Consider the following 25,320-nt stretch of genomic DNA (forward strand, 5'->3'; position numbering starts at 1 on the left):
ATCTTCTCCTGGAATTAGGTGCCCAAGCCCTTTCTTGCAAAAAAAATGGAGGAAAAGATTCCTTATAACCTTTAGCCGTACAGTTGCAGAACTCAGCCAGGATGTGGGACTGGACCCAGAGTCTCCCGCTTCCTAGGTCAGTGACCTAACCACCGGATTGTAGAGTTATTCTCACTCTCTGACTGGCACAATGAATATTTAATTACTTATACACCCTGGAAAAATTTCACTAGGAGAGACTGAGAAAGACCTGCCTAATAATACCCTATAGACCAGTAGTTGGGGCTCTCTGGGAGGAGACTCAAGTTCTAGTCTCTATTCAACATCAAGCAGAGGATGGACTTGAACTTGGTCTCCCATGTCCTTGATGAGTGCTCCATCTGCTGAGCTAAAGGTTACAATATCGACAATTCCTCTTGTGGAGTTCTATGCAGGGCCTGGTCCAGTAGGCATTTTCTGAGAACACTGACTGAATTGGGCCCCACAGGTGAGATCGGCAGGAGAACGCCTAGTCTGAAGATGTTATTGGGGCTTAGGCATTATAGGCCAGGCTTGAGATGAATAAGTAAAAATGAGGGAGGCTTTATTTCTTAGAAGACAGGGTTAGGGAGGTAGATAGATCAGCAGGCTGAAAACAGAAACTTTTAACTAACTGAGGTAGGTAAATGGGTCAGTGAGCTAAGAGACAACACTTAACTAGCTATGATAAGGGGAATGCCCAGGGAACCATTTACAAAGAACAAGATAACTATGAACAAGATAAGCCTGAAATGTAAGCTGTGGTAAAGAGTAGGTCGAACATGGACAGTGCATGGACAGAACATGCTGGACAGAGATTGGTTTCTACAAAGTAAGCAAACCAATCTCAAAGCATGTAATGCAGTGTACAGTAAGTGCTATGAAATATGTAAATATATACAGAGGGAGAGATTTCTGTCTAACTTTGGATGTGTGATACACCCTATACCTACCCCCTATGCTGGAGTCTTATTAGATCAAAAAACAAGGAGGAGTCCAGTGACACCAAATAAATCTGTTAGTCTTTAAGGTGCCACTGGACTCCTCGTTGTTTTTGTGGATACAGATTAACACAGCTGCCCCGTGATGATTAACTCAGCGTAGTTTTGCTGTATGCCAAATACGTGAACCAACAGGCATGAGCTAGGTGGCCAGGTGTTTGGACTGAGTTGTCTGTGCACATGCTCACTTCAGGATTTTTAGCTTCTGTGTCTTTCTTACCACTTTTGGGCATAACAAAGTGCTCTAATAAGGACTAACAAAGTTAATGTGGGATAATACTGGTTTCACTTGAATTAGAATCATATCTAGTCATGATGCTATGTAATGGGATACAAGTGACCTCTGGATTCAGACTCTTCCTTTGAAAATAGCTGAATATAGAATGATGGATAGTCAAATGCAATGAATGTTCAGTAGGTCCTAATAGGATGTAGACACTTTCATTGGTCTGATGGGAAGTGAAACTGTAGCAAATGGAAAAAGGGATCCTTTTATTGTCTATAAGTGGCAGTGTAACCAACAAACTGTTTACTGAAGCCAATTTTAATTAATTCCCTGCTTAACTGAAACCCAAGTTGGTCTTATGGTCTCTTAACATAATTAATCATCAGTAATAATTCATTATATGTGGCTTCCTGACCTTAAACATGGACAGAGTAATTTATTAAAAATGGGGTGAGAATTAATAATGTCTAAAAAGTTTGCCACAAAAACAGTTAAATATCTGGTAAGATTTATTAAGGGGCTAAAGATTGATCTACTAGTCCTTTGTCTTTTAAACTTGAGCTTGAATCTGGGTCAGGCAGCTGTAGAAATACACAAAAAGAACAGGATTACTTGTGGCACCTTAGAGACTAATACATTTATTTGAGCATAAACTTTCGTGGGCTACAGCCCACTTCATCGCATGCATGCAGTGGAAAATACAGTAGGAAGATATCTATATATCTATATATATCTATATATCTATATCTATATAGATATAGATATATAGATATATACACACAGAGAACATGAAACAATGGGTGTTATCATACACACTCTAACGAGAGTGAACAGTGAAGGTGAGCTATTACCAGCAGGAGAGAAAAAAACTGCACCCTCTCCAAATGTGGTGAGCCATGCTCCAATGTACTTCTGAAGCCCACAGGAGGAATTCTAAACTGCAGTGTGGCCCCTCTGACTGTACCCCTTACCTTCTCCCTTGCCTTCCTTCCTTCCTTCCTCGTTTGAATGGCCTTTACTTACCTTTCCAGGCATATTTAATTCCCACCTTGTCCTGTATATTTGATCTTAGGCTCTTTCTTGCCTTACTGTTTTTTAAAAAATACTTATATTGACTAAATGACTTGCCTGACGGCTTCTTTAATGATCCATCATGTTCACTGCTTTAAAGCCATAAGGACAATCCTGCTGCTTTGTCAGCCCACTCACAGCTAAATGCCTAAATACTTGACGTTTTCTGTGCTTTTGATTTGAAGATTTCGTATTCCCTGACTTTTAAAATACCTTTTACTTTGGTCTGTAATTTAAAAAAATACTAATTCAGCCATTCCAGCAACGTAGTTAGTACATGAATCTTCAAAAACAGTACTTTTGATCATGGGATGGGATAGACGTCATACACCATGCCATGAGAGAGCTATTTACATGGCCACAACTTTAAAATGGGTGGATGTAGTTGCATGAAGGTGGCATTGAAGGGGTTACGTGATCTCTTGTTGATTTTGATTTAAGGAACCCAAAGCAGTCTCTGTACATCATGGAGACCTAAGCCCTAACAATGGGAAGAACTCATGTAGTCCATTCTGTATCTATTGCTATATTGTTTTCTACAATACAGTATGTTAACAATTGCATTGTCTATTTCCTTTTAAACAACTCCAGTGACAGAGCTTTCACCATTTTGCTTTGGCAGCCATTTTTCAGCCTAATACATTTCACTGTTGACATTTTTCCTGATACCCAGTCTAAATTTTCATTTGTTCCAGTTCATTCTATTACTTCTTATTAATCCTTGGCTCTTCTTAAACAATTGCTGTCAATCTCTGTTTACTCCTTTCAGATATTTGAAGTGGTTTATACATCTGCCATAGCTGTCTTTAAGCCAAGCTTATATTTAGGCATGTTCATTATTTTCTCAGAATGGCTCTAGTTCCTTTATGAAATTTTGGGTCCTTTTTTCCTGTTGAAAAGATGCTTTCCATGTTTGTTTTTTGTCCCCACTCATCTGATATTTCCCCAGTTCTCCATGACTTCTTGAACATAATTACCATAATTGTAAAGTTCATTACCTAATTCCCTTATGACTCTGCAATGCATATTAATTATTATTATTATTAATTTATATTGCCATGTCTAGGAGCCCTGGTCATGGACCAGGATCCCATTGTGCTAAATGCTGTACAAGCACAGAACAAAAATAAGAGAGTCCCTGCCCTAAAGAGCTTGCAATCTAAGTAAAGAGACAAGACAACAGATAGATATGGACAGATTGACGGGGGAAAACAATGAAACAGTGAGGTAACATTGGTCAGCATGATAGGCAGCCATCTTAGCACACCAGAAATCCAACCATTGTCAAGTTTTTTTGTAGGCATTATAGCAAACCCATTATATGGGTTTCAGGAGGGTTTGAAGGAGGATAACATGGTTAATGTTTATGGGGAGCTCTTCCTAAGTAGAAGGGGCAGCAGAGGAGAAAGGTTTTTGTTTGAAAAATTAACTAGTGGGTGATGGAGGCTGGCATCATGGGCTGATTGGAGGTGCGGTCAACATCCTGATAGTGAATAAGAGCTAGATAGGTAGGTAGCTGGGGGTAAGTCATAAAAGGCCTTGAAAGTGAAGAAAAGTAGCTTATGTTTGAAGCAATAGAGAAGCGGGAGCCAGTGGACTGATACAAAGAGTGGGGTGATGCGGTAAAAGTGATGGACTAAAAAAATGGTTTTTGCAGCTGCATTATTAATGGCTATGAATGGGGCAAGATTGCACTTGTCAAGATCAGAGAAAATGTTGCAATGATCAAGATGTGAGATGAAAGCCTGGACAAGAGATTTAGCTATGTGAATGGATGGGAAAGGTTGTATCTTAGAGATGTTATGCAAAAAGAAACGGCAAGATTTAGACATAGCCTGAATGAGAGAACTTATTTCTCGTTTATGGGCCTGAGTGACAGGCAAGCTGGTGGTGTTGTCTACAGTGATCAAAAAAGGAGGTAGTGGGGAGCTCTTGGGAGAGAAGACTGAGCACACTGATTTATCCATGTTGAGCTTGAGCTGAAGGCCAGACACACCCATTAGGAGATATCATACAGGCTGATATTGTAATCTGCACAGAAGAAGACAGGTCTCGAGTAAAGAGGTAGATCACTGAGTCATATCAGCAGAGGAATAGTAGTTGAATTTGTGTTCATGGATACGATTCCCCAGAGATAGGGTGTAGAATGAGAAGACAAAGGGACCAAGCACAGAACCCTATGGATCACCAGAGAAGGTTGGAGGGGAGATGAGAATGATCCTCTGAAGGAATGATTAGAGAGGTAGGAGGAGAACTAGGAGAGGACAGAGTCATGGAAACCAAGGAAGACCAAGATTTCAAGAAGGGCATGATTGAAAGTGTCAAAGTTGGCTGATAGGCCCAGGAGGATGGAGCACTGTTTCTGAGAGTTGGCTAGGAAGAGGTCATGACAAAATTTGTCATGAGCATTTTGAGGGGAGTACAAGAAGTGGAACCTGGATTGGAGAATTTTTAAAATGGAATTGGAGGAGAGGATCTCCAGTGACTATAAACCACATATTCAATTACCTTAGAGATGAAAGAGAGAAAAAAGATGGGGTAGTAGCTGGAGAGGCAGGTGGGGTTAAGGGAGGGATTATTTAAAATGGAAGAGACTAACGCATGCTGATATGTATGTACTCAGTTTTTCCAAGCATTACCTTCGCTGATTTTTTGTCATAAGATAAACTGTCAACATTTTCATTATTTTCTTAATATCTCATAAATGTTTTAAAAATGACACTTGGTACAGACTGCTTTTAAAAATCCCATCTTATTTCTCTAACACCTTTGTCTAGCATAGATTCATTCTGCCTTTTTGTTGCCTTTATCTTTTCCCCGGCAAACCTTCTAAATAGCCGTATATCCTTACTAGGTTCCCTCTCCTATCTCTGTTTCCAGTACTGATTATTTTTTATTCTCCTGTCTTTAAGCATTCCCTTGTGAAGCCATATTGACTATTTTACTCTTTGCATTTTTCTTTCAGTGGAATCATAATCTGTTGGGCAAACAACATAATTATGTATATATTATATATCTCTGTTAGAAGGTTTAAATTTTGAAATGCAGAGTAGACATTAAACAGAATTTGTCTTAATACCAATATCATTGTTCTCATCTGGTTCCAACCAGTATGACTCAGATAGTAAGGACTGAAATGTACATGGTTTTGTTCTAAAGGAAACACTGTTCTCCAAACTCATAAATTGTAAGAGTTGGCATGTCTGCTGACACTTAACTGAACAGAAAGTTATCTCCTCAAGATAGCAGCCTCTTATTGAAATCACACTAATGACGAAAGGATAAAGCTCCACTTTCTGGCATTCTCACTGAAAAACATAGATATTGGATTACCTTGCTCTAGCCTCTTCTTTTTATCTTCCAGGCTAGCTAGTATTTTCAATCTCCTGTCCTCAAAATTTCTATAAAGAGACGTCTTCAGATACTAGCATTACATCCATTTATCCCTGTTGTTTCTTTCTGAATCTGAATTAAAGTTATTCTGAATTCATGACACATTCCTCATACTTCTGCTGTCCTTCTACATCTATTACTCCGATTGACTTCAAGGGAGTTTCATGCCTGGAATGACTGCAGGACAGGGCCCTTGAAATCAAACATTGTACTGTTTTCCTGAGTAATGGGGTATTTTAAGTAAAATCTCTATTATATTTCCTTCTAAGTAGAAATGAAAAGATTGAACAGCTTGGTATGTACTGAGTCTAAAATATTTCCACTGTCAAGGGTAAAGTAGAAAGAAATGAACTGCTGCGTGTGAATACTGCTGCACGTATGTATAATTAAAACTATTACAACCAATATGGAAGAAGAGTACAAACCTAATATTTTGATGAAACAGTGATTTGCTGATTTATGATTGGATATAAACAAAACAGCACATATCAACCCATATTTAACCTGCATCATTTAAATCCACTGATTTAATAATAATAATAATAATAATAATAATAGGAGATATACCTGTCTCCTAGAACTGGAAGGGACCTCAAAAGGTTATCAAGTCCAGATCCCTAAGTGGCCCCCTCAAGGACTGAACTTATAACCCTGGGTTTAGCAGGCCAATGCTCAAACCACTGTGGGGTAGAGTTATTCTGAAGATTAATTTAGCCCCATTTGCCTTACGTAATTTTGCCAGCTATGACATGGCACTTGTACAACATATCTAGGCACTGATAATGGCCCTCATCACTGTATTATTTACACACCTCACAATTAGTAATGGATTTTTTTTTCCCTTACAAGGCCTCTGTGAGGAAAGGATGTGTTATCTCTGTTGTATGTGTAGGATCCTGATGCAGACTAGGTAACTTGCCCAAAGACACACAGGGAGTCTGTGACTGGGCCAGAATTTGAACCCAGATGTCTTGAGCTCATGTCTATAGATTTTACAATTAAATAAACTAGCATTAAATTTCAGCATATCATTTATTAATTTTATTAGTAGAGATACCTGCTCAAGGAACAGTAGAATAAGAATAGCCAAATTGTCATGATATCAAATTAATAACTTGAAACTGAGTCCTAACTGTAAACCTGTGGTAGGTTACTTTTCCAGTGACTCATGGTACAAACTTCAGCTCCAAATATTGTAGGTAGTCAAGCCTGACTATCGATATTGTAATCAGATGTTCTCATTCCTTGTTTGTATTGTGAGAAGAAGAAAGTGAACAAACTTTAAAAAAAGCAAAATCAATGTTCTAGTTTTGTTACAAAAAATGTGTGCAGTGTAAAAGCAAATAAACGGGTGAACACTAAAAAGGTGGCATGAGAATTACATTTGTAAAATTGAAACATTTTTTAAAATTCTAAATTTATGGATAGCACATATACCATGTATTTTCCAGACAATCACCTTTAAAATATTTGCTTAAACAATGGAGTCTAAAGGTAATAATATTCAACCTATTAGAACTGCTATAGTAAAATACATATATACAGACTACACATGCGACCACCATATATGTCATAGATTAGGATAACTGCACCTGTATTTCCATCAGTGGTTCAGCAAGGGAACCCAGTCTCAGTTTTCCAGCAACCCAGCTGTTGCCTCTCTTGGATGGAGACCCTTCTGACCAGGGTTTAGCCAGGCTGAACCATTCCCTGTCTTCACCATGCTGCTGTCAGCAACGACAATCTGCCTAAACAGACCTACTTGCTTTCTCTTAAAAGACTAATAACAGAGTGATTGCTACATATATAAGTTACTCCACAGCTCTTGTTAAGCAAGCCTACCTTATTCTTAAGGTAAAAAGTAGGGCTGTTGATTAATCACAGTTAACTCACGTGATTAACTCAAAAACATTAATCACGATTAAAACATTAATCACGATTAATCTCACTATTAAATAATAGAATACTAATTGAAATTTATTAAATATTTTGGATGCTTTCCTATATTTTCAAATATATTTATTTCTATTACAACACAGAATACAAAGTATACAGTGCTCACTTCATATTATTTTGATTACAAATATTTGCACTATAAAAATGAGAAGTTTTTTTTCAATTCAACTCATACAAGTACTGTAGTGCAATCTCTTTATCGTGAAAGTGTAACTTACGAATGTAGATTTTGTTTGGTTACATAACTGCTCTCAAAAACAAAACATTGTAAAACTTTAGAGCCTATAAGTCCACTTGGTCCTACTTCTTGTTCAGGCAGTCGCTAAGACAAACAAGTTTGTTTACATTTACAGGAGATACTGCTGCCTCCTTCTTATTTATAATGTGACCTGAGAATGAGAACAGGCATTTGCATGGCACTTTTGTACCTCGCATTGCAAGGTATTACATGCCAGATATGCTAAACAATCATATGCCCCTCCATGCTTTGGCAACTATTCCAGAGGACATGCTTCCATGCTGATGATGTTCATTAAAAAAATAATCATTAATTACATTTGTGACTGAACTCCTTGGGTGAGTGTATGTCTTTGGCTCTGTTTTACCCGCATTCTGCCATATATTTCATGTCATAGCAGTCTCGGATGATGACCCAGCATGTGTTTGTTTTAAGAACACTTTCACAGCGGATTTGACAAAACGCAAAGAAGGTACCAATGTGAGATTTCTTAAAATAGCTACAGCACTCAACCCAAGGTTTTAGACTCTGAAGTGCTGATCTCTCCTTGGTAATATGCATGAAAGGCCTAATGCAATGTCTGTTGGATGCCATTGTCTTCTGTGGGTATTGGATCAGGCACTATATCTTGCAGCCCTTATTCAAGCAAAACTCCCATGGATTTCAGTGGGGCCTCTGTTTGAATAACAGCTGCAGGATTAGGCCCATCCTGACAAACTCTTATGGACAGTGCTATATGCATTTGTTGTGCATTTAGTATGGTCAAATTCAAAGTCATACATGAATGATTCAAGGTTTGGAAAATCTGCCTAAAGTGAAAAGTAAGGAAGCTCGATCTATTTGGTTTATCCAAGAGAAGGTTAAGAGATGACTCGATCATGGTCTATAAGTACCTACATGGGGAGAATATTTCTAATAATGGAGAGCCCTTTAGTCTAGAATAGTGTTTGATAATGACTGGTCTGGGGACCGGCACTGGTCCCTGAGATCTCCCTGATACAGTTTCGGAAGGCAGCAAGCCGGTCCCTGCTATCAAAAAGGCTGAGAAACACTGGTGTGGAAGACAAAGGCATAACAAGATTCAGTGAATGAAAGTTGAAGCTAGACAAATTCAGGCTAAAAATTAGGCATAATCGGCTGTGTATATTAACTGCTGGAACATCTTACCTAGGGATCTGGTGAATTTTGCATCACTTGAATTCTTTAGATCAAGAATGGATGCAATTCTGAGAGATATGCTTGCTCAAACAGAAATTATGAACTTGATACAGGAATTGCTCCATGAAATTCTATGACCTATGCTATGCAGGAGCTCAACTAAGGCTACATCTACACTCCAAGCTAATGGTATGATTCCCTTGCTTGTGTACACATACTTGCATTAGCTTTCATCAAGTAATCCAGGGAACATAACTCTTATGTTTTATATTGCAAAACCATTTTATGTTAGACTATTGCAGAGATGGAAATATCAATACGATTTTCTTAATTCATTCACATTGAAAAAATACCCTACTCCTTATTAAATTCCCCTGCACCACGTCCCCATATTTGACTTTGGCATGGGGATACTGTACTTGCTCCTAATTAAGCCTTATAACATGCTGTGGGGTGGGTGCATTTGAATTTAGATACAGGGGCTAGCAGTCTCTTATATTGATCACCGACAGCTATTGTTGACTTTGACACCCAAGCTCTTAGGATTGGCGGGCAGTGATCGATCCAGCAGGGATCAATTTATTATGTCTAGTCTAGATGCGATAAATCGAACCCCGAGTGCTCCCCCATTGACTCTTGTACTCCAGAGCTGTGAGAGGCGCAGGCAGAGTCGACAGAGGAGCGGCAGCAGTCGACTCACCACGGTGAAGACACCATGGCGAAGACACCACGGCAAGTCAATCTAAGTACATCGATTTCAGCTACGTTATTCACATAGCTGAAGTTGCATAACTTAGATCGTTCCTCCCCCCCTCCTCCACTGTAGACCAGGGCTTAGGTTTTTGACCCAGTATTATGCCACTCCTATACTAAAAATATAAAAAAGGGGTAGTATTGTCAGTAAAACAAACTCATATCACCGCTGCTATAGGAAAATTACTTGGGACAGAGGAAAAAATTAAGCTAGTTGTAAATCTTAAGAGTTTTCCACATTGCAACTTGGTGCACAAGCCACATGGGTATGAACAACAGAAAACGGGATGAGATAACAGTTTTTAGTCCATAATGCAGTTGTTACAAAGTGCAATTCTAATCTATGTATCCATAGTAGGGTTGCCAGGTGTCCATTTTTTGACTGGAATGCCTGGTCTCTGGTCAGCACTGCTGACCAGGACATTAAGTGTCCGGTCGGTGGTACAGGCAGGCTCCCTATCCAGCTCTGTATGACTCCCGGGAAGCTGCCGGCATCTCCCTCTGGATTCTAGGTAGAGGGACAGCCACGGGGGCTCTGTGTGATGCTCCCACCCCTAGAGCCAGCTCAGCGGCTCCCATTGGCCAAGAACCACTGCCAATGGGAGCCGAGGGGGCGGTGCTTGCAGGCATGGGCAGCGTGCAGAGGCATGTGGTTGTGCCTCTGCCTAGAAGCCGGAGAGAGATGTCACTGTTTCCCAGGAGCCGCCTGAGATAAGTGCCACCTGGAACCTGCACCCTGACCCCCCTGCCATGCCCCAACACCTGGCCTCAGCCCTGAGCCCCAGCCCCACCCAAGTCCTCACCCCCCGCTGCATCCCAACTGCCTTACTCAGCCCAGATCCCCCTCCTGCACTCTGAACCCCTCATCCCTAGCACTACCCCAGAGCCTGCACCCCTAGCCTAGAGCCCATACACCCTCCTGCATCCCAACCCCGTGCCCCAGCCCAGAGCCCTCTCCTGCACCCCAAACCCCTCATCCCTGGCCCCACCCCAGAGCTACACCCCCAGCTGGAGCCCTTACCCCCTCCTGCAGCCCTCTCCTGCAGCCCTCTCCTGGCCCCACCCCAGAGCCTGCAGCCAGAGCCCTCACCCACTCTCACATTCCAACACCCTGCCCCAGCCCGGTGAAAATGAGTGAAAGAGTGTGGGGGAGAGCGAGTGATGGAGGGAGCAGGGATGGAGTGAGGAGGGTGAGCGTGACCTTGGAGAAGGGGCAGGGCAGGGGGGCGGGTCAAGAGTATTCCATTTTCTGCAAATAGAAAGTTGGCAACCTTAATACATAGTCTTTTTTTTTTTAAACCGAAGGTTATCAAAAATAGTTAAATGGGTGAGAATCTAAACACTGTTATAAAGGAAAAGTTGACAAGAAGCACTGAGGTGTCACACAGATACAGATGTCTCTTTCCATTTCTCTGTACTGGAGCTTTTTTTGGCCAGAGTTTGACTTTCCATTGAAACAGCACACTGCTGCTAATGCTTGGAGACTGGCTATGTTTTCCAAGTAGCAAATAGATATAGGCTAAACAGACAATCAGCTGTTGGCAAACAGTCCTCTCATGCACAGTGCAATCAAGTCTCACAATCTACAGCGAAGTTCTCCGATGGCTAAGCTTGTTTTGAGTTGAAGGAGAGTTGTCCGTGGAAAGAAGGGGATCAGATAATGGCCCCTGTAAATAAAGGATTTCTGTTTGCTCATTTAACACCAAATTAAATATATTCAATGATACAGAAAACTACTTTAAAAACTGATTTAAACTTTGGGAAGGTTTATAAAAATATTCATACTTGTTAAAACTTCCTCTTGGAAATTAAAGTGAAGCTTGGTTCTGAATAGAGTATTAGACCTTATGGTGATTATTAAAAACCAGCTAATCAAGAAGAATAGGTGAACTGAGAACATCGTGAACCGCTGATTTGAGCTAGCATGCTAAAAATAGTAGCATGGACTTTTCGGTCTGGTTTCCAGCATGGGTCCTCAAGCCCACCCAACCCCCTAGGCTGGAGAGGACAGCCTCAGCTCCAGCCCAAGCTGGAACATCCCATTGCTATTTCTAGCATAGTTTGAGCCCCACTAACACAAATCTGTCTACCTTGGCTTGGAGGGTCATTCCTAGCTGGAGTGCAGACATACCCTCAGGAGCCCTGTTTCCATTGGTTCCCCTGCCACCCCTGCTCTACGTGCTCCTTCCAGTGCAGCTCAAAGCACCCAATCCTGCATGATGCTTCCTGCTTGTCTGCTTATGTATAGCAAAATCATTGCTGAGATAGCCATCAAAATCAGTGGGAAATGAAACAGCTCAGCACCTTGCAGGTAAGTGCTCTGAATGTGGAATGGCAGATAATAATGCTGTGAGTAGAAGTAACTTTCATGCCATGTTAGGGAAGAAAATCCACTGGGTTCAGAGAGGAATTTATTGTGGAAAGGCTTTGAGGAAATGTAAAAGTGAATCTGAGAAGGCCAAGAGACATCATGCCCTTGTTTTTCGTCTGAGGAGGGATATTGGTTTCAGACATGCTGAAGTTCTAACAACCCCCACCATCCTGTAGCCATGCATCACAAGGGTTTTTTCCTGAGGTCAGACCGTAGTTCTCAAAGCAACACAGTGATTGTCTTGTTCAGAGGAAAAGTAGAGAGCTGGCTCTTTGAGTTCCTAGATTAGTCAGAACAAAGTACGTTGACAAGATGTAATTGCTTCAGTTGTGCGGAAAGGTGGAACCTCTGTTGTTTTGAAGTTCTTTGAGAGACTGTCTTCTGATCTAAAGCTGGTCAGCTTAGATGTGCTATTTACTCCTGTCGGTGAGATAAGACCCTCTTGTAAAGTTCACACTGAGTTAAAGAAAAGCAGAAATATATGTTGACGTTATTAGCTATTTCCTTAGCTTTCATCATGAGCCACTCTACATAGAGAAGTCATAATTGCCATATTGGAACAGACCATCCATTTAGTCTGTTTCTCTAGTGTCCCCCATCCTCCTTTCATAATGCTTCTGGCCAATTATGTAATGATATTCTATAGGACAAAAATCTCCTTGCTGACCCCAGTTAGCAGTCAGTTTATACTGTATGTCGGAGGCTTATGTCAATTTATAACCAAGTTAAACTGCAAATTATTTTTATTCATGTAAGTATCCAATCCTTCTCAGTTAACCTAGTGTCAAATTCTGCCTTCAGACATATGAGTAACTCCCATTGGTTTCAATAGGAGTTGCACAGGTGAAGGTAGAATTGGGCCATCATGGTGTTTGTCTGATTAATATCCTGCAGCGGAGGATAGCTTGGTTTATATGCTATGTATAAAATAATTTCCTCGTACTTGCTACTAATCTCAATGAGTGTCTCCGTGTTGTGTTATGAGACAGAACACACAGAATCAGTTGGATTTCACTATAGTTATGATGATTGTATTTAGTTCACTTCTGTCATATCCCCTTTTACTTTTCTACCTTCCAGATTCAATTTAATCCTAATATTTTAAATCTCTTCTTGTGCCTAACCTGTGCTCTTTCCTTTGCCTTATGTTGCTTCTCATTTCCTTGCCCTTCTTTATTGCAGCTCTGAGGTAATGCAACCACAAATGATTGGAAAGATTGATATGATGCCATCATATATTTCCCCTGTTATTCTCTATCCTTTTGACTTTTTTTCAGTTCTGCTGTGCATTGAGCTAATGTCTTCACAGAGTTCTCCCCAATGACACTTAGAACAGTAGCAGCTAATTCAGAACCGCATCAGGAGGCCAGATTCTTTTGTTGGTTTCACTGCTGTAAATCCAGATCAATTTCACTGAAGTGAATTGAATTAATCTAGATTTATGCTGGTGTCTGAGATCAAAGTCTAGCTCGGTGTGTTCAGGCAGTGCACGCCCCTCCCCAACAAAATGTAGAACTGGCTATTCTTTTTCCTTGTTAATATTTCCAGTGCCTTTTATTGATGTTGAAAATGTAGATTTCGCCAGAGAAGAGAAGATGTATTTTTTTACTTATGGAAAGTTTACACTAATAAAGGAAAATATTTCTTCATTTGAAAACTCTTTGTATATGTTTGTACAATACCTCGCACAATGGGGGCCTGATCCTGACTGAGGAGTATGTGCATTATGGTAATATAAATATTGAATAATTATAATAAGCGAAAGTTAACTGGCTCGATTCTGCAGGCTTTGTGAAGCCTGCAGAATCGATTTCAATACAATCAATGGGTGGTTGGGTGTGTAAGGGCTGCACGATAGGGCACAGAAAGTAGCCAAAACTAGGAAATAATCTCGTTCAGTGTGCATTGCCTTCCATTTACCTCCCTTGAATTTCATTTGCTGTCATAGTGCTCAGTCACTCACTTAGAGCCTTTCATTGAAGCCCATTGGTATTCTGTGGTGTGGGCAATACAGGATCGTTTGCAGCCATGTGTTTGATACTGGATAACAAGCTCATGGAATTTGTTTTTTGCCTTTGGTTACTTTACTCATTTCAAATATTTTAAGAAAGATTTACCGAGAATTTGCATTTACATTTTGTCTGAAAGTTGCTGAACTCCGATGATAAGGTTGCTCTTAATTCTTCTCAGTTTTGCTTCCAGTTAGTTTAGTCCATTATGGGCCTTATCCAAAACTGGCAGTTGTCTGATTGCGGATACTGTCATAAAAGAATCTGTAAAGGAAGCTGGGGCTAAAAATGATGTTAGCTGAAAACACAAGTCCGTTACCTTTTTGTGTTTTGGAAAGCAAAAATCCCGTGCTTCATGTCTTGGATATGCCTGAGTCGATTGTTACTAATACTGTCAAGTTTTGTATTGTCTTTTTAGGGAAAACTGGCCATACAGAAGCTGTGCGAGTTATATATCAGCCAGAAAACATCAGATTTCAGCAACTGCTCAAGGTCTTCTGGGAGAATCATGACCCGACACAAGGTAGAGTGATGAGTGAGCCAGTATTTAATTATCTTACTAATTACAGCTGGGATAATTAGTGTTTGAGCTGCATGGAAGAGATGAACCTTGAAATCACATGGGAGCTCAAGAATATGATTGCAGACATTTATTGACAGAGAGGGAGAGGGAAAGAGAGGGAGAATGAGGATGTAGAAGCTCATAATACCCCTCCCCCTTTACAGCTGTCTGTGCTGGGAAAATTCCCACAGAGAGTGTGACTAGACAATAGAAAATCCTTTCACCTTTGATTATAACAGTTTTTCCTTAATTCTATCTTTTGTCTCCTAAATTAAAGCATATTTCTCGGCAGCTTCAGAGCTGGCGATTTTACTCATGCGTGGAAACTTTACCCTTCATAAGTTTTGCATTTTTTCATCTTTTTTTAAATTACTGTGGGTTTCTTTTATGATTAGAGAAAATGAGAAAAAGGAAGTAAGACAGGATGCTCAGAGGTACCACCAGCAGCAACATATTAGCTTCTCACCTTATTCAAGCATTGGGGTTTAATTTATCCTCCTTGGAAGTGGCAACATGATATTATGCATATCTACTCAAACAGAAATGATGAATTATTGAGGAAACATTTCACACGTGTGTGTATATAGTTTCAATAAACATCAACTCCAATATGATGCCCTGAAATATTACATACAACTAAGTTTTCTCAACCTTGTCACTACAGTGGTCTTACATTTAGTTATCTGGTTAATATTAAAAAGGACACTCTTAAGAGGGGAGTTTGGGGGTGTGTTTTCTCCTCTGATGACCTCCTGCAGACCTCAGCTTTAGTAACTGGAGTGGATGCTGGGGAACTCTGTATGTGGGGCAAGAAGGAAAGAGTCCCTTTATCAGGAGATGTGGGAGACACATATCTCTTGAATATCTGGAGATCTGCTTCCTTGGGGTTTCAGTCGAGTTCGCAGTAGACAGGAAAGAAAATTAAAAAAAACTTGCACTCTTTTCAGGTTGAACCTTCTTCTGGTCACCTGGTAGCTTTTATTTCTGATCATTTTATGATTTATAAAAGCAGCAAAGAGTCCTGTGGCACCTTATAGACTAACAGACATTTTGGAGCATGAGCTTTCATGGGTGAATACCCACTTCGTTGGATGCATACCGACGAAGTGGGTATTCACCCACGAAAGCTCATGCTCCAAAACGTCTGTTAGTCTATAAGGTGCCACAGGACTCTTTGCTGCTTGTACAGATCCAGACTAACACGGCTATCCCCTGATACATAAATCGTAAAGTAATGTTTCATTTATGGGCTGATCCTAAAAACCTCTACTCACAGGAGTAGTCTCATGTGCAGAACCACTGTCTTCAGATGGGACTATTTGTGTGAGAAGGAGCTATGCCTGTGAGTTAGAGTACACAGAGTCAGGTCCTTACATTGTAAGGTTTCTTTTTCCATTAGAGGATACAGGCCGGAACACACCAATGTTCAATGCATTAGGAATAAGTTTACATCAGAAAAAACACCACCACAGTTGGCAACAGTTGGACACCTAGTTGGCAGCCTCATCAGTGAGCTCATAGATTGAATCTCATGGAGGCTAAGCTAATGTCTCGCTCCTAGTAGTCTTCTACCCAAGTCAGGGTTGTGGCATGTTGATGGAGACATGTGGGAAAGTTTGTACTGCCATTGTCTGCATTGTACCTGTTCTGTGTATAAATACAGAACTTCTTCTATAACAGAGATTCCCCAAAGTGCTCTGGTGATGACCAGCCATCTCTCTGTACACATGGTGACGAGTTCTTTTTTTCCCCCAGCAGCCAAATCACATTAAAGAATTCCTACAATTCCTTTCCTTTGTCAGCAATCGCTGTAGTTGCCACAGGGGTATAACGAGACTGCAACCAGTAGTGAACATGATTCACAAAACAGCAGGTGGAAGGTGTGGTAGTCACATGATGCCCTTGGTATTTAAATGCAACCCATGCTGTGAAAAAGGTTCAGAACCTCTGATCTAGCAGTTTTCAAAGGCATTAAGTTTAAACATCAGATATTCTTTTTGTTGAAGTTGGGCAGAAACCTTTTTCTCATTATCTGGATGTCTGAATATTTCGAAGCAGCTTCCCACAGTGCATAGAATCATAGATGTGTAGAGCTGGAAGGGGCCTCAAGAGATCATCAAGAACATGTTTGTGTAAACTGTTCTTAAAAACCTCCAATGACTGGGCTTCTACAACTTCCCTTGGTTTCTTCCAGTACTTAATTATCCTTATAGTTAGATATTAGGAAACATTTTTTAACCAAATCTCCCTTGCTGCAGATTAAGCTGATTACTTGTCCTATCTTCAGTGGACCGGGAAAGCGATTGATCACTATCCTCTTACTAAAAGTCTTTAATATACTTGAAGACATACTAGATCATCCTTCAGTCCTCTCTTCTCAGTAAAGACTAAACATGCCCAGTTTTTTTAAACTTTTCTTCACAGATCAGGCTTTCTAAACCTTTTGTAGCTTTCATTTGGACTCCCTCCAGTTTGTCCACATCTTTCTTAAAATGTGGACACAGATCTTCATCTGAGGCTTCACCACTGTTCAGCAGAGCAGGACAATTACCTCCTGTGTCTAATGCACAACACTCCTGTTAATGCACCCCCGAATATTAGCCTTTTTCACAAATTCCCCAAACTGCTGGCTGAGATTCAGTTTGTGATCCACTATAACCCCCAGATCTTCTTCTGCAGTACTACTGCCTATCCAGTTATTCTCCATATTGTATCTGAGCATTTGAGTTTTTCTTCCCAAGGGGAATACTTTGCACTTGTCTTTATTGAATATCATTTGAAAAACTGATCTGAAATCAATTTATCAAGATCATTTTAAAGTCTATTTCTGTCCTCCAAAATGCTTGCAACCCTTCTCAGCTTGGTGTCATCCACAGATTTTATAAGCATACTCTCTGCTCCATCATCCAGCACCAGATCTCAAGAGAATTCAGTATCAGTCCAGAGACTCTAAAAAGGTAGAACCTTTTAAAATCATAGAATCTTAGGGTTGGAAGAGACCTCAGCAGGTCATCTAGTCCAACCCCCTTCTCAGAGAAGGACCAACTCCAATGAAATCATCCTAGCCAGGGCTCTGTCAAGCCGGACCTTAAGATCCTCTAAAGAGGAGATTCCACCACCTCTCTAGGTAACCCATTCCAGTGCTTCACCACCCTCCTGGTGAAATAGTGTTTCCTAATATCCAACCTAGACCTCCCCCACTGCAACTTGAGACCATTGCTCCTTGTTCTGTCATCTGCTACCTCTGAGAACAGCCTAGCTCCATCCTCTTTGGGACCCCCCTTTCAGGTAGTTGAAGGTTGCTATCAAATCGCCCCTGACTCTTCTTGTCTGCAGACTAAATAAGCCCAGTTCCCTCAACCTCTCCTCCTCAAAAGTCATGTGCCCCAGCTCCCTAATCATTTTTTTTGCCCTCTGCTGGACTCTCTCCAATTTATCCACATCCTTTCTGTAGTGGAGGGCCCAAAACTAGACGCAGTACTCCAGATGTGGCCTCACTAGTGCCGAATAGAGGGGAATAATCACTTCCCCTCGATCTGCTGGCAATGCTCCTACTAATGCAGTCCAGTATGCCGTTAGCCTTCTTGGGAACAAGGACACACTGTTGACTTATATCCAGCATCTCGTCCACTGTAATCCCCAAGTCCTTTTCTGCAGAACTGCAACTTAGCCAGTTGGTCCCCAGCCAGTAGCAGTGCATGAGATTCTTCCTTCCTAAGTGCAGGACTCTGTCCTTGTTAAACCTCATCAGATTTCTTTTAGCCCGGTTCTCCAATTTGTCTCGGTCACTCTGGACCCTCTCCCTACCGCCAGTGTATCTACTTTGCACCCCAGCTTAGTGTCATCTGTGAACTTGCTGAGAGCACAATCTATCCCATCATTCAGATCATTAATGAAGATGTTGAACAAAACCGGCCCCAGGACCGACCCCTGGGGCATTCCACTTGATACCAGCTACCAACTAGATATCGAGCTGTTGATCACTACCCGTTAAGCCCACTGATCTAGCCAGCTTTGACTTGACGATCCGAGGGCCATATATCTGCCAGGTGTAATAGATTCCAAGCCCAGAAGGGACTATTGTGATCATCTAGTCTGATCTCCTGTATAACACAGGCCACAGAACTCCCCCAAAATAATTCCTAGAGCAGAGCTTTTAGAAAAACATCTAATCTTGATATAAAAATTGTCCATGATGAAGAATCCACAACTCTTGGCAAGTTGTTCCAGTGGTTAATTACTCTTGCTGTGAAAAATGTACCCTTATTTCTTGTCTCAGTTGGTCTAATTTAAGCTTCCACTCATTGGATCATGTTACATCTTTCTCTGCTAGACTGAAGAGCCCGTTATCAAATAATTGTTCCCCATGTAGGTACCGATGGACTGCTATCAAGTCACCCCTTAACCTTCTCTTTGTTGTTAAACTAAATAGATCAAACTCCTTGAGACTGTCACTATAAGGCATGTTTTCTAATCCTTTAATCATTCTCATGACTATTCTCTGACCCCTCTCTATTTATCAACATCCATCTTGAATTGTGGGCACCAGAACTGGACATAATATTCCAGCAATTGGACCAAAAACAGAGTAAAACAGTGGTTCTCAAACTTTTCTATTGGTGACCCCTTTCACATAGCAAGCCTCTGAGTGCGACTCCCCTTATAAATTAAAAACACTTTTTTATATATTTAACACCATTATAAATGCTGGAGGCAAAGTGGGGTTTGAGGTGGAGGCTGACAGCTCATGACCCCTCATGTAATCTCATGACCCCCTGAGGGGTCCTGACCCCCAGTTTGAGAACCCCTGAAGTAAAATAACCTCTCTACACCTACTTGAGATTTCACTGTTTATGCATCCAACAATTGCATTAGCCTTTTGGCCACAGTGTCACACCAGGAGCTCATGTTCAGTTGATTATCCACCACAACCCCCAAATCTCTTTGAGTCACTGATTCCCAGAATATAACTCCCCATCCTGTAAGTGTGGCCTGCATTCATTGTTCCTAGATGTATGCATTTACAGTTAGCCATAATAAAATGCATATTGTTTGCTTGAGCCTAGTTTATCAAGTTATCCAGATCACTCTGAGTCAGTGGCCTGTCCTCTACATTGTTTACTACTCCACCCGTTTGTGTCGTCTGAAAACTTTCAGTGATGATTTTATGTTATTTTCCAGGTCATTAATAAAAATGTTAAAAAACATGAGACTAAGAACTGATCCCTGCACAACCCCACGGGAACCAACTGTGTGATGATGATTCCCTGTTCACAGTTACATTTCGGGACCTAGCAGTTAGCCAGTTTTTAATCCACTGAATGTGTGCCATATTAATTTTATACCTTTCCAGGTTTTTAATCAAAATGTCATGTGGTACCAAGTCAAATGCTGTACAGAAGTTTAGATGTATTACATTAAAACTATTACCTTTATCAGCCAAACTTGTAGTCTTGTCAAAAAAGGATGAAGTTAGTTTGACAGGATCTATTTTCCGTAAAACCATATTGATTTAGCATTAACTATTTTATCCTCCTTTAATAATCATCTCTTATAACAGCCACTCTCAACACCCAGCATTATCGTGCCTGGGTCAAGGTCAGATTGACAGGTGGGTCAGACAAATGAGCCAGGTCATCCTGTTTACCCTTTTTAAATATTGGCACAGCATTAGCTTTCGTCCAGTCTTCTGGAACTTTCCCAGTGATCCAAGACTTATTGAAAATCAAATTAAATGGTCCAGCAAGCTCCTCATTCAGTTATTTTAAAACTCTAGGGTGCACGTTTTCTGGATCTGCTGATTTAAAAACATCTGATTTTAAAAGCTGCTGTTTAACATCCTCCTGAGATATTAGTGGACCTGAAATAGCATTATCATATAATATGACTACCTCATCTCTTCCCCTCCCTGCACCCAATACAGAACATAAATATTTATTGAACACTTCTGCCTTTTCTGCAATATTGTTGATAATTCTACCATTCTCATTTAGTAATGGATCAATACCATTGTAGGATTCTTTTTGTTCCTAATCTACTTAAAATGACTCCTTCTTATTGTCCGTAACTCTGCTGGCCACAGAGTTCGCTTTGTATCCCTTTGCTTCCCTTATCAATTTTCTACAATTGCAAGCTTCTGATTTATATTCCTTACTATCAATTTCCCCTTTCTTCTATTTGTTAGAATTTTTGTTGTTATGGCTGCCTTCACTTTCCCCTCTAAAGCGTTTTGTGTGTGTTTTGGGTTTTTTTTTTTAAACCAGTACAGCCTTCTTTCTTGATTGTGACTTTTTTGGCATCTAATAAAAAGTATTCTTAAACAATTCCCAATTATCATTCATATATTTGATTAAATTCTTCCTCCCAGCTCATCTGGCTCATAATTATTTTCAGTTGTGTGGAATTAGCCCTTTTAAAGCACTAAGTATGTGTACACCTACACACACCCCTCTACCTCACTGGTCTGGACTTTATTTTGTTTGCTCATTGTAATCGTGATCAAGTCATGATCACTTGTACCTAAGGTACCATTAATTAAGAGCAGTTCCTCTTTATCTGTCAAGAGGAGGTCTAACATAGAATTCCCTCATGTTGTTTGCAGCACTGAGCCCTGGGCTACACTTGGGGGAAGAAGGAGAAAATCCATCTAAGTTAAGCAACTTCTGCTACGTGAATAACGTAGCTGAACTCTATGTACTTAGATTGACTTACCGTGGTATCTTCACCGCAGTGAGTCAACTGCTGCCGCTCCCCTGTCAACTCTGCCTGCGCCTCTCGCTGAGCTGGAGTACAGGAGTTGAAGGGAGAGCGCTCGAGGGGTCAATTTATCGCGTCTATCGATTCCTGCTGGATTGATCACTATCCGCCGATCCGGCGGGTAGTGAAGACATACCCTTAGTTAGGAAATTGCCATCTATAATACTTAGAAATTCCAAGGATGTTTTAAGGCTGGCAGCATGAGAGCTCCAGCATATGTCACTCAAACTGAAGTCCCCCATGACCATGCAACTTTTTCCCCTGTGCAGTACAGATAGGTGTGTAAGGAGCCAGTCATCTTGCTCCCTGGTGTGAGTTGGTGGTCCTCTTTTGGTCACTAAATTGGCAATAACAGTTGATTTTAGCATTTTAATCATGGGGACTTATCCCACTAGCACAGGTGCCAACTTCCCCATGGGTGCTTGACGCCCCCCTCTGTCCCCGGCTCTGCCCCCACTCCACCCTTTCCATGAGGCCTTGTCGCTTCTCCACCTCTTCCCACCCCTTTCCCACCCCCATTCCAACCCCTTCCACAAAGTCCCCGCCCCAACTCCGCTCCCTCCCTGCCAATATTCCAACTTCTTCCCCAAATCCCCGGCCCCACCTCTTCTCCTGAGCACACCATGTTCCCACTCCTCTCCAACCCTCCCTCCCTGCCCCCCGGAGTGTGCTAACACTGCCAAACAGCTGTTCCAGGAGCAGTGCGGGGCCCACGGCGGCATGGGGGTGGCAGTCCCGTGGGCCAGATCCAAGCTCTGATAGGCTGGATCGGGCCTGCGGGCCGTAGTTTGCCCACCCCGACCTAGATCAAAGGAGTCCAGTTTTACAGTTTCGGCACTGTGATATTTGTATGATGACATGAATAAACAGATCCAGTGGGGAAGTCCTCACAGCACTGGCAAGGGGAAAGACATTGCAAGCATCTGATCAGATCAAGGTTGGCGGATCTCAGTTACAGGAGAGTGTTCCAACATTGTGTTTTGGTTTGGCCATTTTCAGAGGTACACTCAGTGTTTGGGAAATGGTATTTCCCCCTTCCAGTCCTCCATCTCTCAGACCCTCTCCCTGAAGGCAAGAAGAGAGGGATGGATCCATCTTAGACTCCCTGGCTATTAGAAGCCAGTTTAGTTCACTCCAGACTTCTCAGTTCCTTTGTTTCTGGGTAGGTTCTGTTGAGGTTCTCTTGGCCTCCCAGACCATCCCTAACTGCTAAGTTGTCTAGCAGGAATTCAGCCATGAAGATTGGGTTTGTGAACAGATACCTTCTGAGGATCTGACAGACTGAAAAGAACCGACACCTGGATCAGAAGCTCCTTAATATGAGTGTACTATCTATTGATTCTGGGGTTTCATGGATCCAAAGGTTTTGCTGCTATGCAGTTGCTGTAGGACAAACAGGTCCTGGTGCCAGAGGACCTGTTTAATGCTCCAGAAAGAACTGCCTGTATGCTTCAGTGCTTATTTGTACCCTTACAGTCAAGGGCACACACACACACACACACACACACACACACACACTCCTTTTTCTTCTCCAAGGAATTAATAGGTGCTTTGCTAAGACTCTACAGAGAAGGTGCAGATTTTTTATACAGATTAAGATTTTGATCTTTATATAAGTGGCCATGAGACCCACTCTGATATCCTCTGGATCCGACATCATAGGTACACTTACAGTTCTGTGTTTCTGAACTCTCATAAGAGGAAATTTTATTAGCACATTAGTGGTCCCTGGGCTATTGACCTCTAGTTGTAACTAGCTCCTGATTACAAGCCAGGAAGGAGAATTTTCAGGTCCAGTTCCATGGTGGAACCATTGCAGAGTACACACTGTCTAGGATTGGATAGTGCCATTGGTAGCTCTCCCTCACCCCCATATGGTTAAATAGAAATACCTAGGAGCTTTCATTATTAGCTTTAACAAGCCTTTCTTGGATCTAGTAGAGCACTGAAGTCCAATGGGGCAGTTGGCCCAGCACTGTAGAAGGTCTCCATAAACCAAGCATAGATTCCTCCCATCTTGGAAGAAAGTCACATTTAAGGGTTGAGACATCCATCACATATACTTAATGGTGAATGAGGTTTGTTTCTTCGCATAATACAAATGATATTGTAACTGTTTAGCTGAGCTAACACAAGGTTAAAGGTGACTTGAACTCAATCTGTAAGTACCTACACAGGGAAAATAAATTTGATAATAGAGGACTTTTCAGTCTAGTAGATGAAGATATAACAAGATCCCATGGCTAGAAATTGAAGCTAGACAAATACACACTGGAAAGAAGATGCAAATTTTTACAGCAAGAGTAATTAAACATTGGAATAACTTGTTAAGGATGTGGTTGATTCCCCCTCACTCACAATTTTAAAATCAAGATTGGATGTTTTTCTAAAAGATACTGTAGTTCAAACAAGAATTACTTAAAGGAATTCCTAGGGCCTGTATTATATAGGAGATCAGACTAGGTGATCATGGTGGTTCTTTCTGCCCTTAGCTATGAATCTGAACAACTTGTGGAATTTCATTTTCACCTCTGGATTCCAGATAGAGAGCTCTTTCTAATTTCTAGAACTGTTCCAGGGATCTTCCCCTTTTAGTCCCATGGTTGTATCAAACTGCAAGCAGCAAACATTATCAGACAGACCCTCTCAAAAAAGAATCACTTTATAACTACATATATCAGACTCTCTGCACATATCTTTGATAGACGTCAAGGAAGACCTCTCTAAATAAAACTGTACCCATAGCAGCTGTGTTTCATTAAATGCCTGGCTATTATGACTATTCTCCCCGAGTGCCTGTAAATAGACTGGATTCTGAGAGCCCAGATGATTCTTCCCCAAGAGTTTGTACAAACAAGGATATTTTCATACTCACTTAGAAGATATATTATGGCAGAGCAAAGGGAAAGCATTCCACATATAGCACTGGATGGTGAGAATCCCAGGCCAGAAAACGTGACATATTATACTGGAGAGGAGGCTTCAGCCATTAGGAGTGCAGAATGTGGTTATGGCGGTACTGTACCAAATAGTTCAGAAAGAACAGTGCCTGATGTTTGCACCAAGGAAAACAACGACCCGAACCTTCATAAACAAATCAGAGTAGGAACATGAAATGTGAGGAATACATATGAAGGGGACCTCACCTTTGGAAAGATGTAAGATAGAAATATGTGGAATCTGAGACCTGCATTGGAAGGGTAGGGGGGTCATTTCATGACGTTGAATGGATACATAGTGCAATATTCAGGATATGAGAAAAATGCACACCCATTTTCCCTCCTTATCTATTCAAGGAGACAAAGTGTGTGCTTGGATATAATCCAATCAGTGATAGAATCATTACAATTTGCCTTTGAGTGAAGCCAGGGAATATGTCAATCATACAGGTTTATGCCCTTCAACCACCACTGATGATGACGTGATTGATGAGCTGTAAGAATGACTTGCCTAAACACCACTTACTAACTCACTAAAACATCAAATTAAAATGTCATCCTTATAATTGGTGACTTGAATGTGAAAGTGGGAGCTTTAAGCTCTCCTAAAGGAGTAATGAGAAACAATGGTCTGGGTTCACAAAATGAGAGAGGCAGGCATTTAGTTGAATTCTGCTGTTCTGCACTATGGTTAACTGAGAAGGTGTTTGAGAAGTGATGCAGAGTGCAAGAGAATGGCTTGGAGATGGAAGAACGTAAGAGAATATAAGGAGCTGAGCAGACAGATTCAAAGGCAGACTAGACAAGATCAGAGCAAATATAAAAGAGCAAAATGTATGGAGTTTGAGAATTGCAAGGAGTAATAATGC

General features: G+C 41.1%; 1 protein-coding gene across 2 annotated transcripts in view; it reads left to right on the forward strand.

Annotated features, from left to right (window-relative positions):
- The window catches only part of MSRA (methionine sulfoxide reductase A), a 438,742-nt gene that overhangs the window by 251,987 nt on the left and 161,435 nt on the right, over positions 1 to 25,320 (forward strand). For both annotated transcript variants that reach the window (XM_030555194.1, XM_030555192.1), the window contains one exon: positions 14,613 to 14,717. In XM_030555194.1, coding sequence (XP_030411054.1) covers positions 14,613 to 14,717 — 105 coding nt within the window. The remainder of the gene's footprint in view (positions 1 to 14,612; positions 14,718 to 25,320) is intronic.

Source organism: Gopherus evgoodei, chromosome 3, assembly GCF_007399415.2.
Source record: "Gopherus evgoodei ecotype Sinaloan lineage chromosome 3, rGopEvg1_v1.p, whole genome shotgun sequence".
In the NCBI taxonomy this organism is placed as follows: Eukaryota; Metazoa; Chordata; order Testudines; family Testudinidae; genus Gopherus; species Gopherus evgoodei.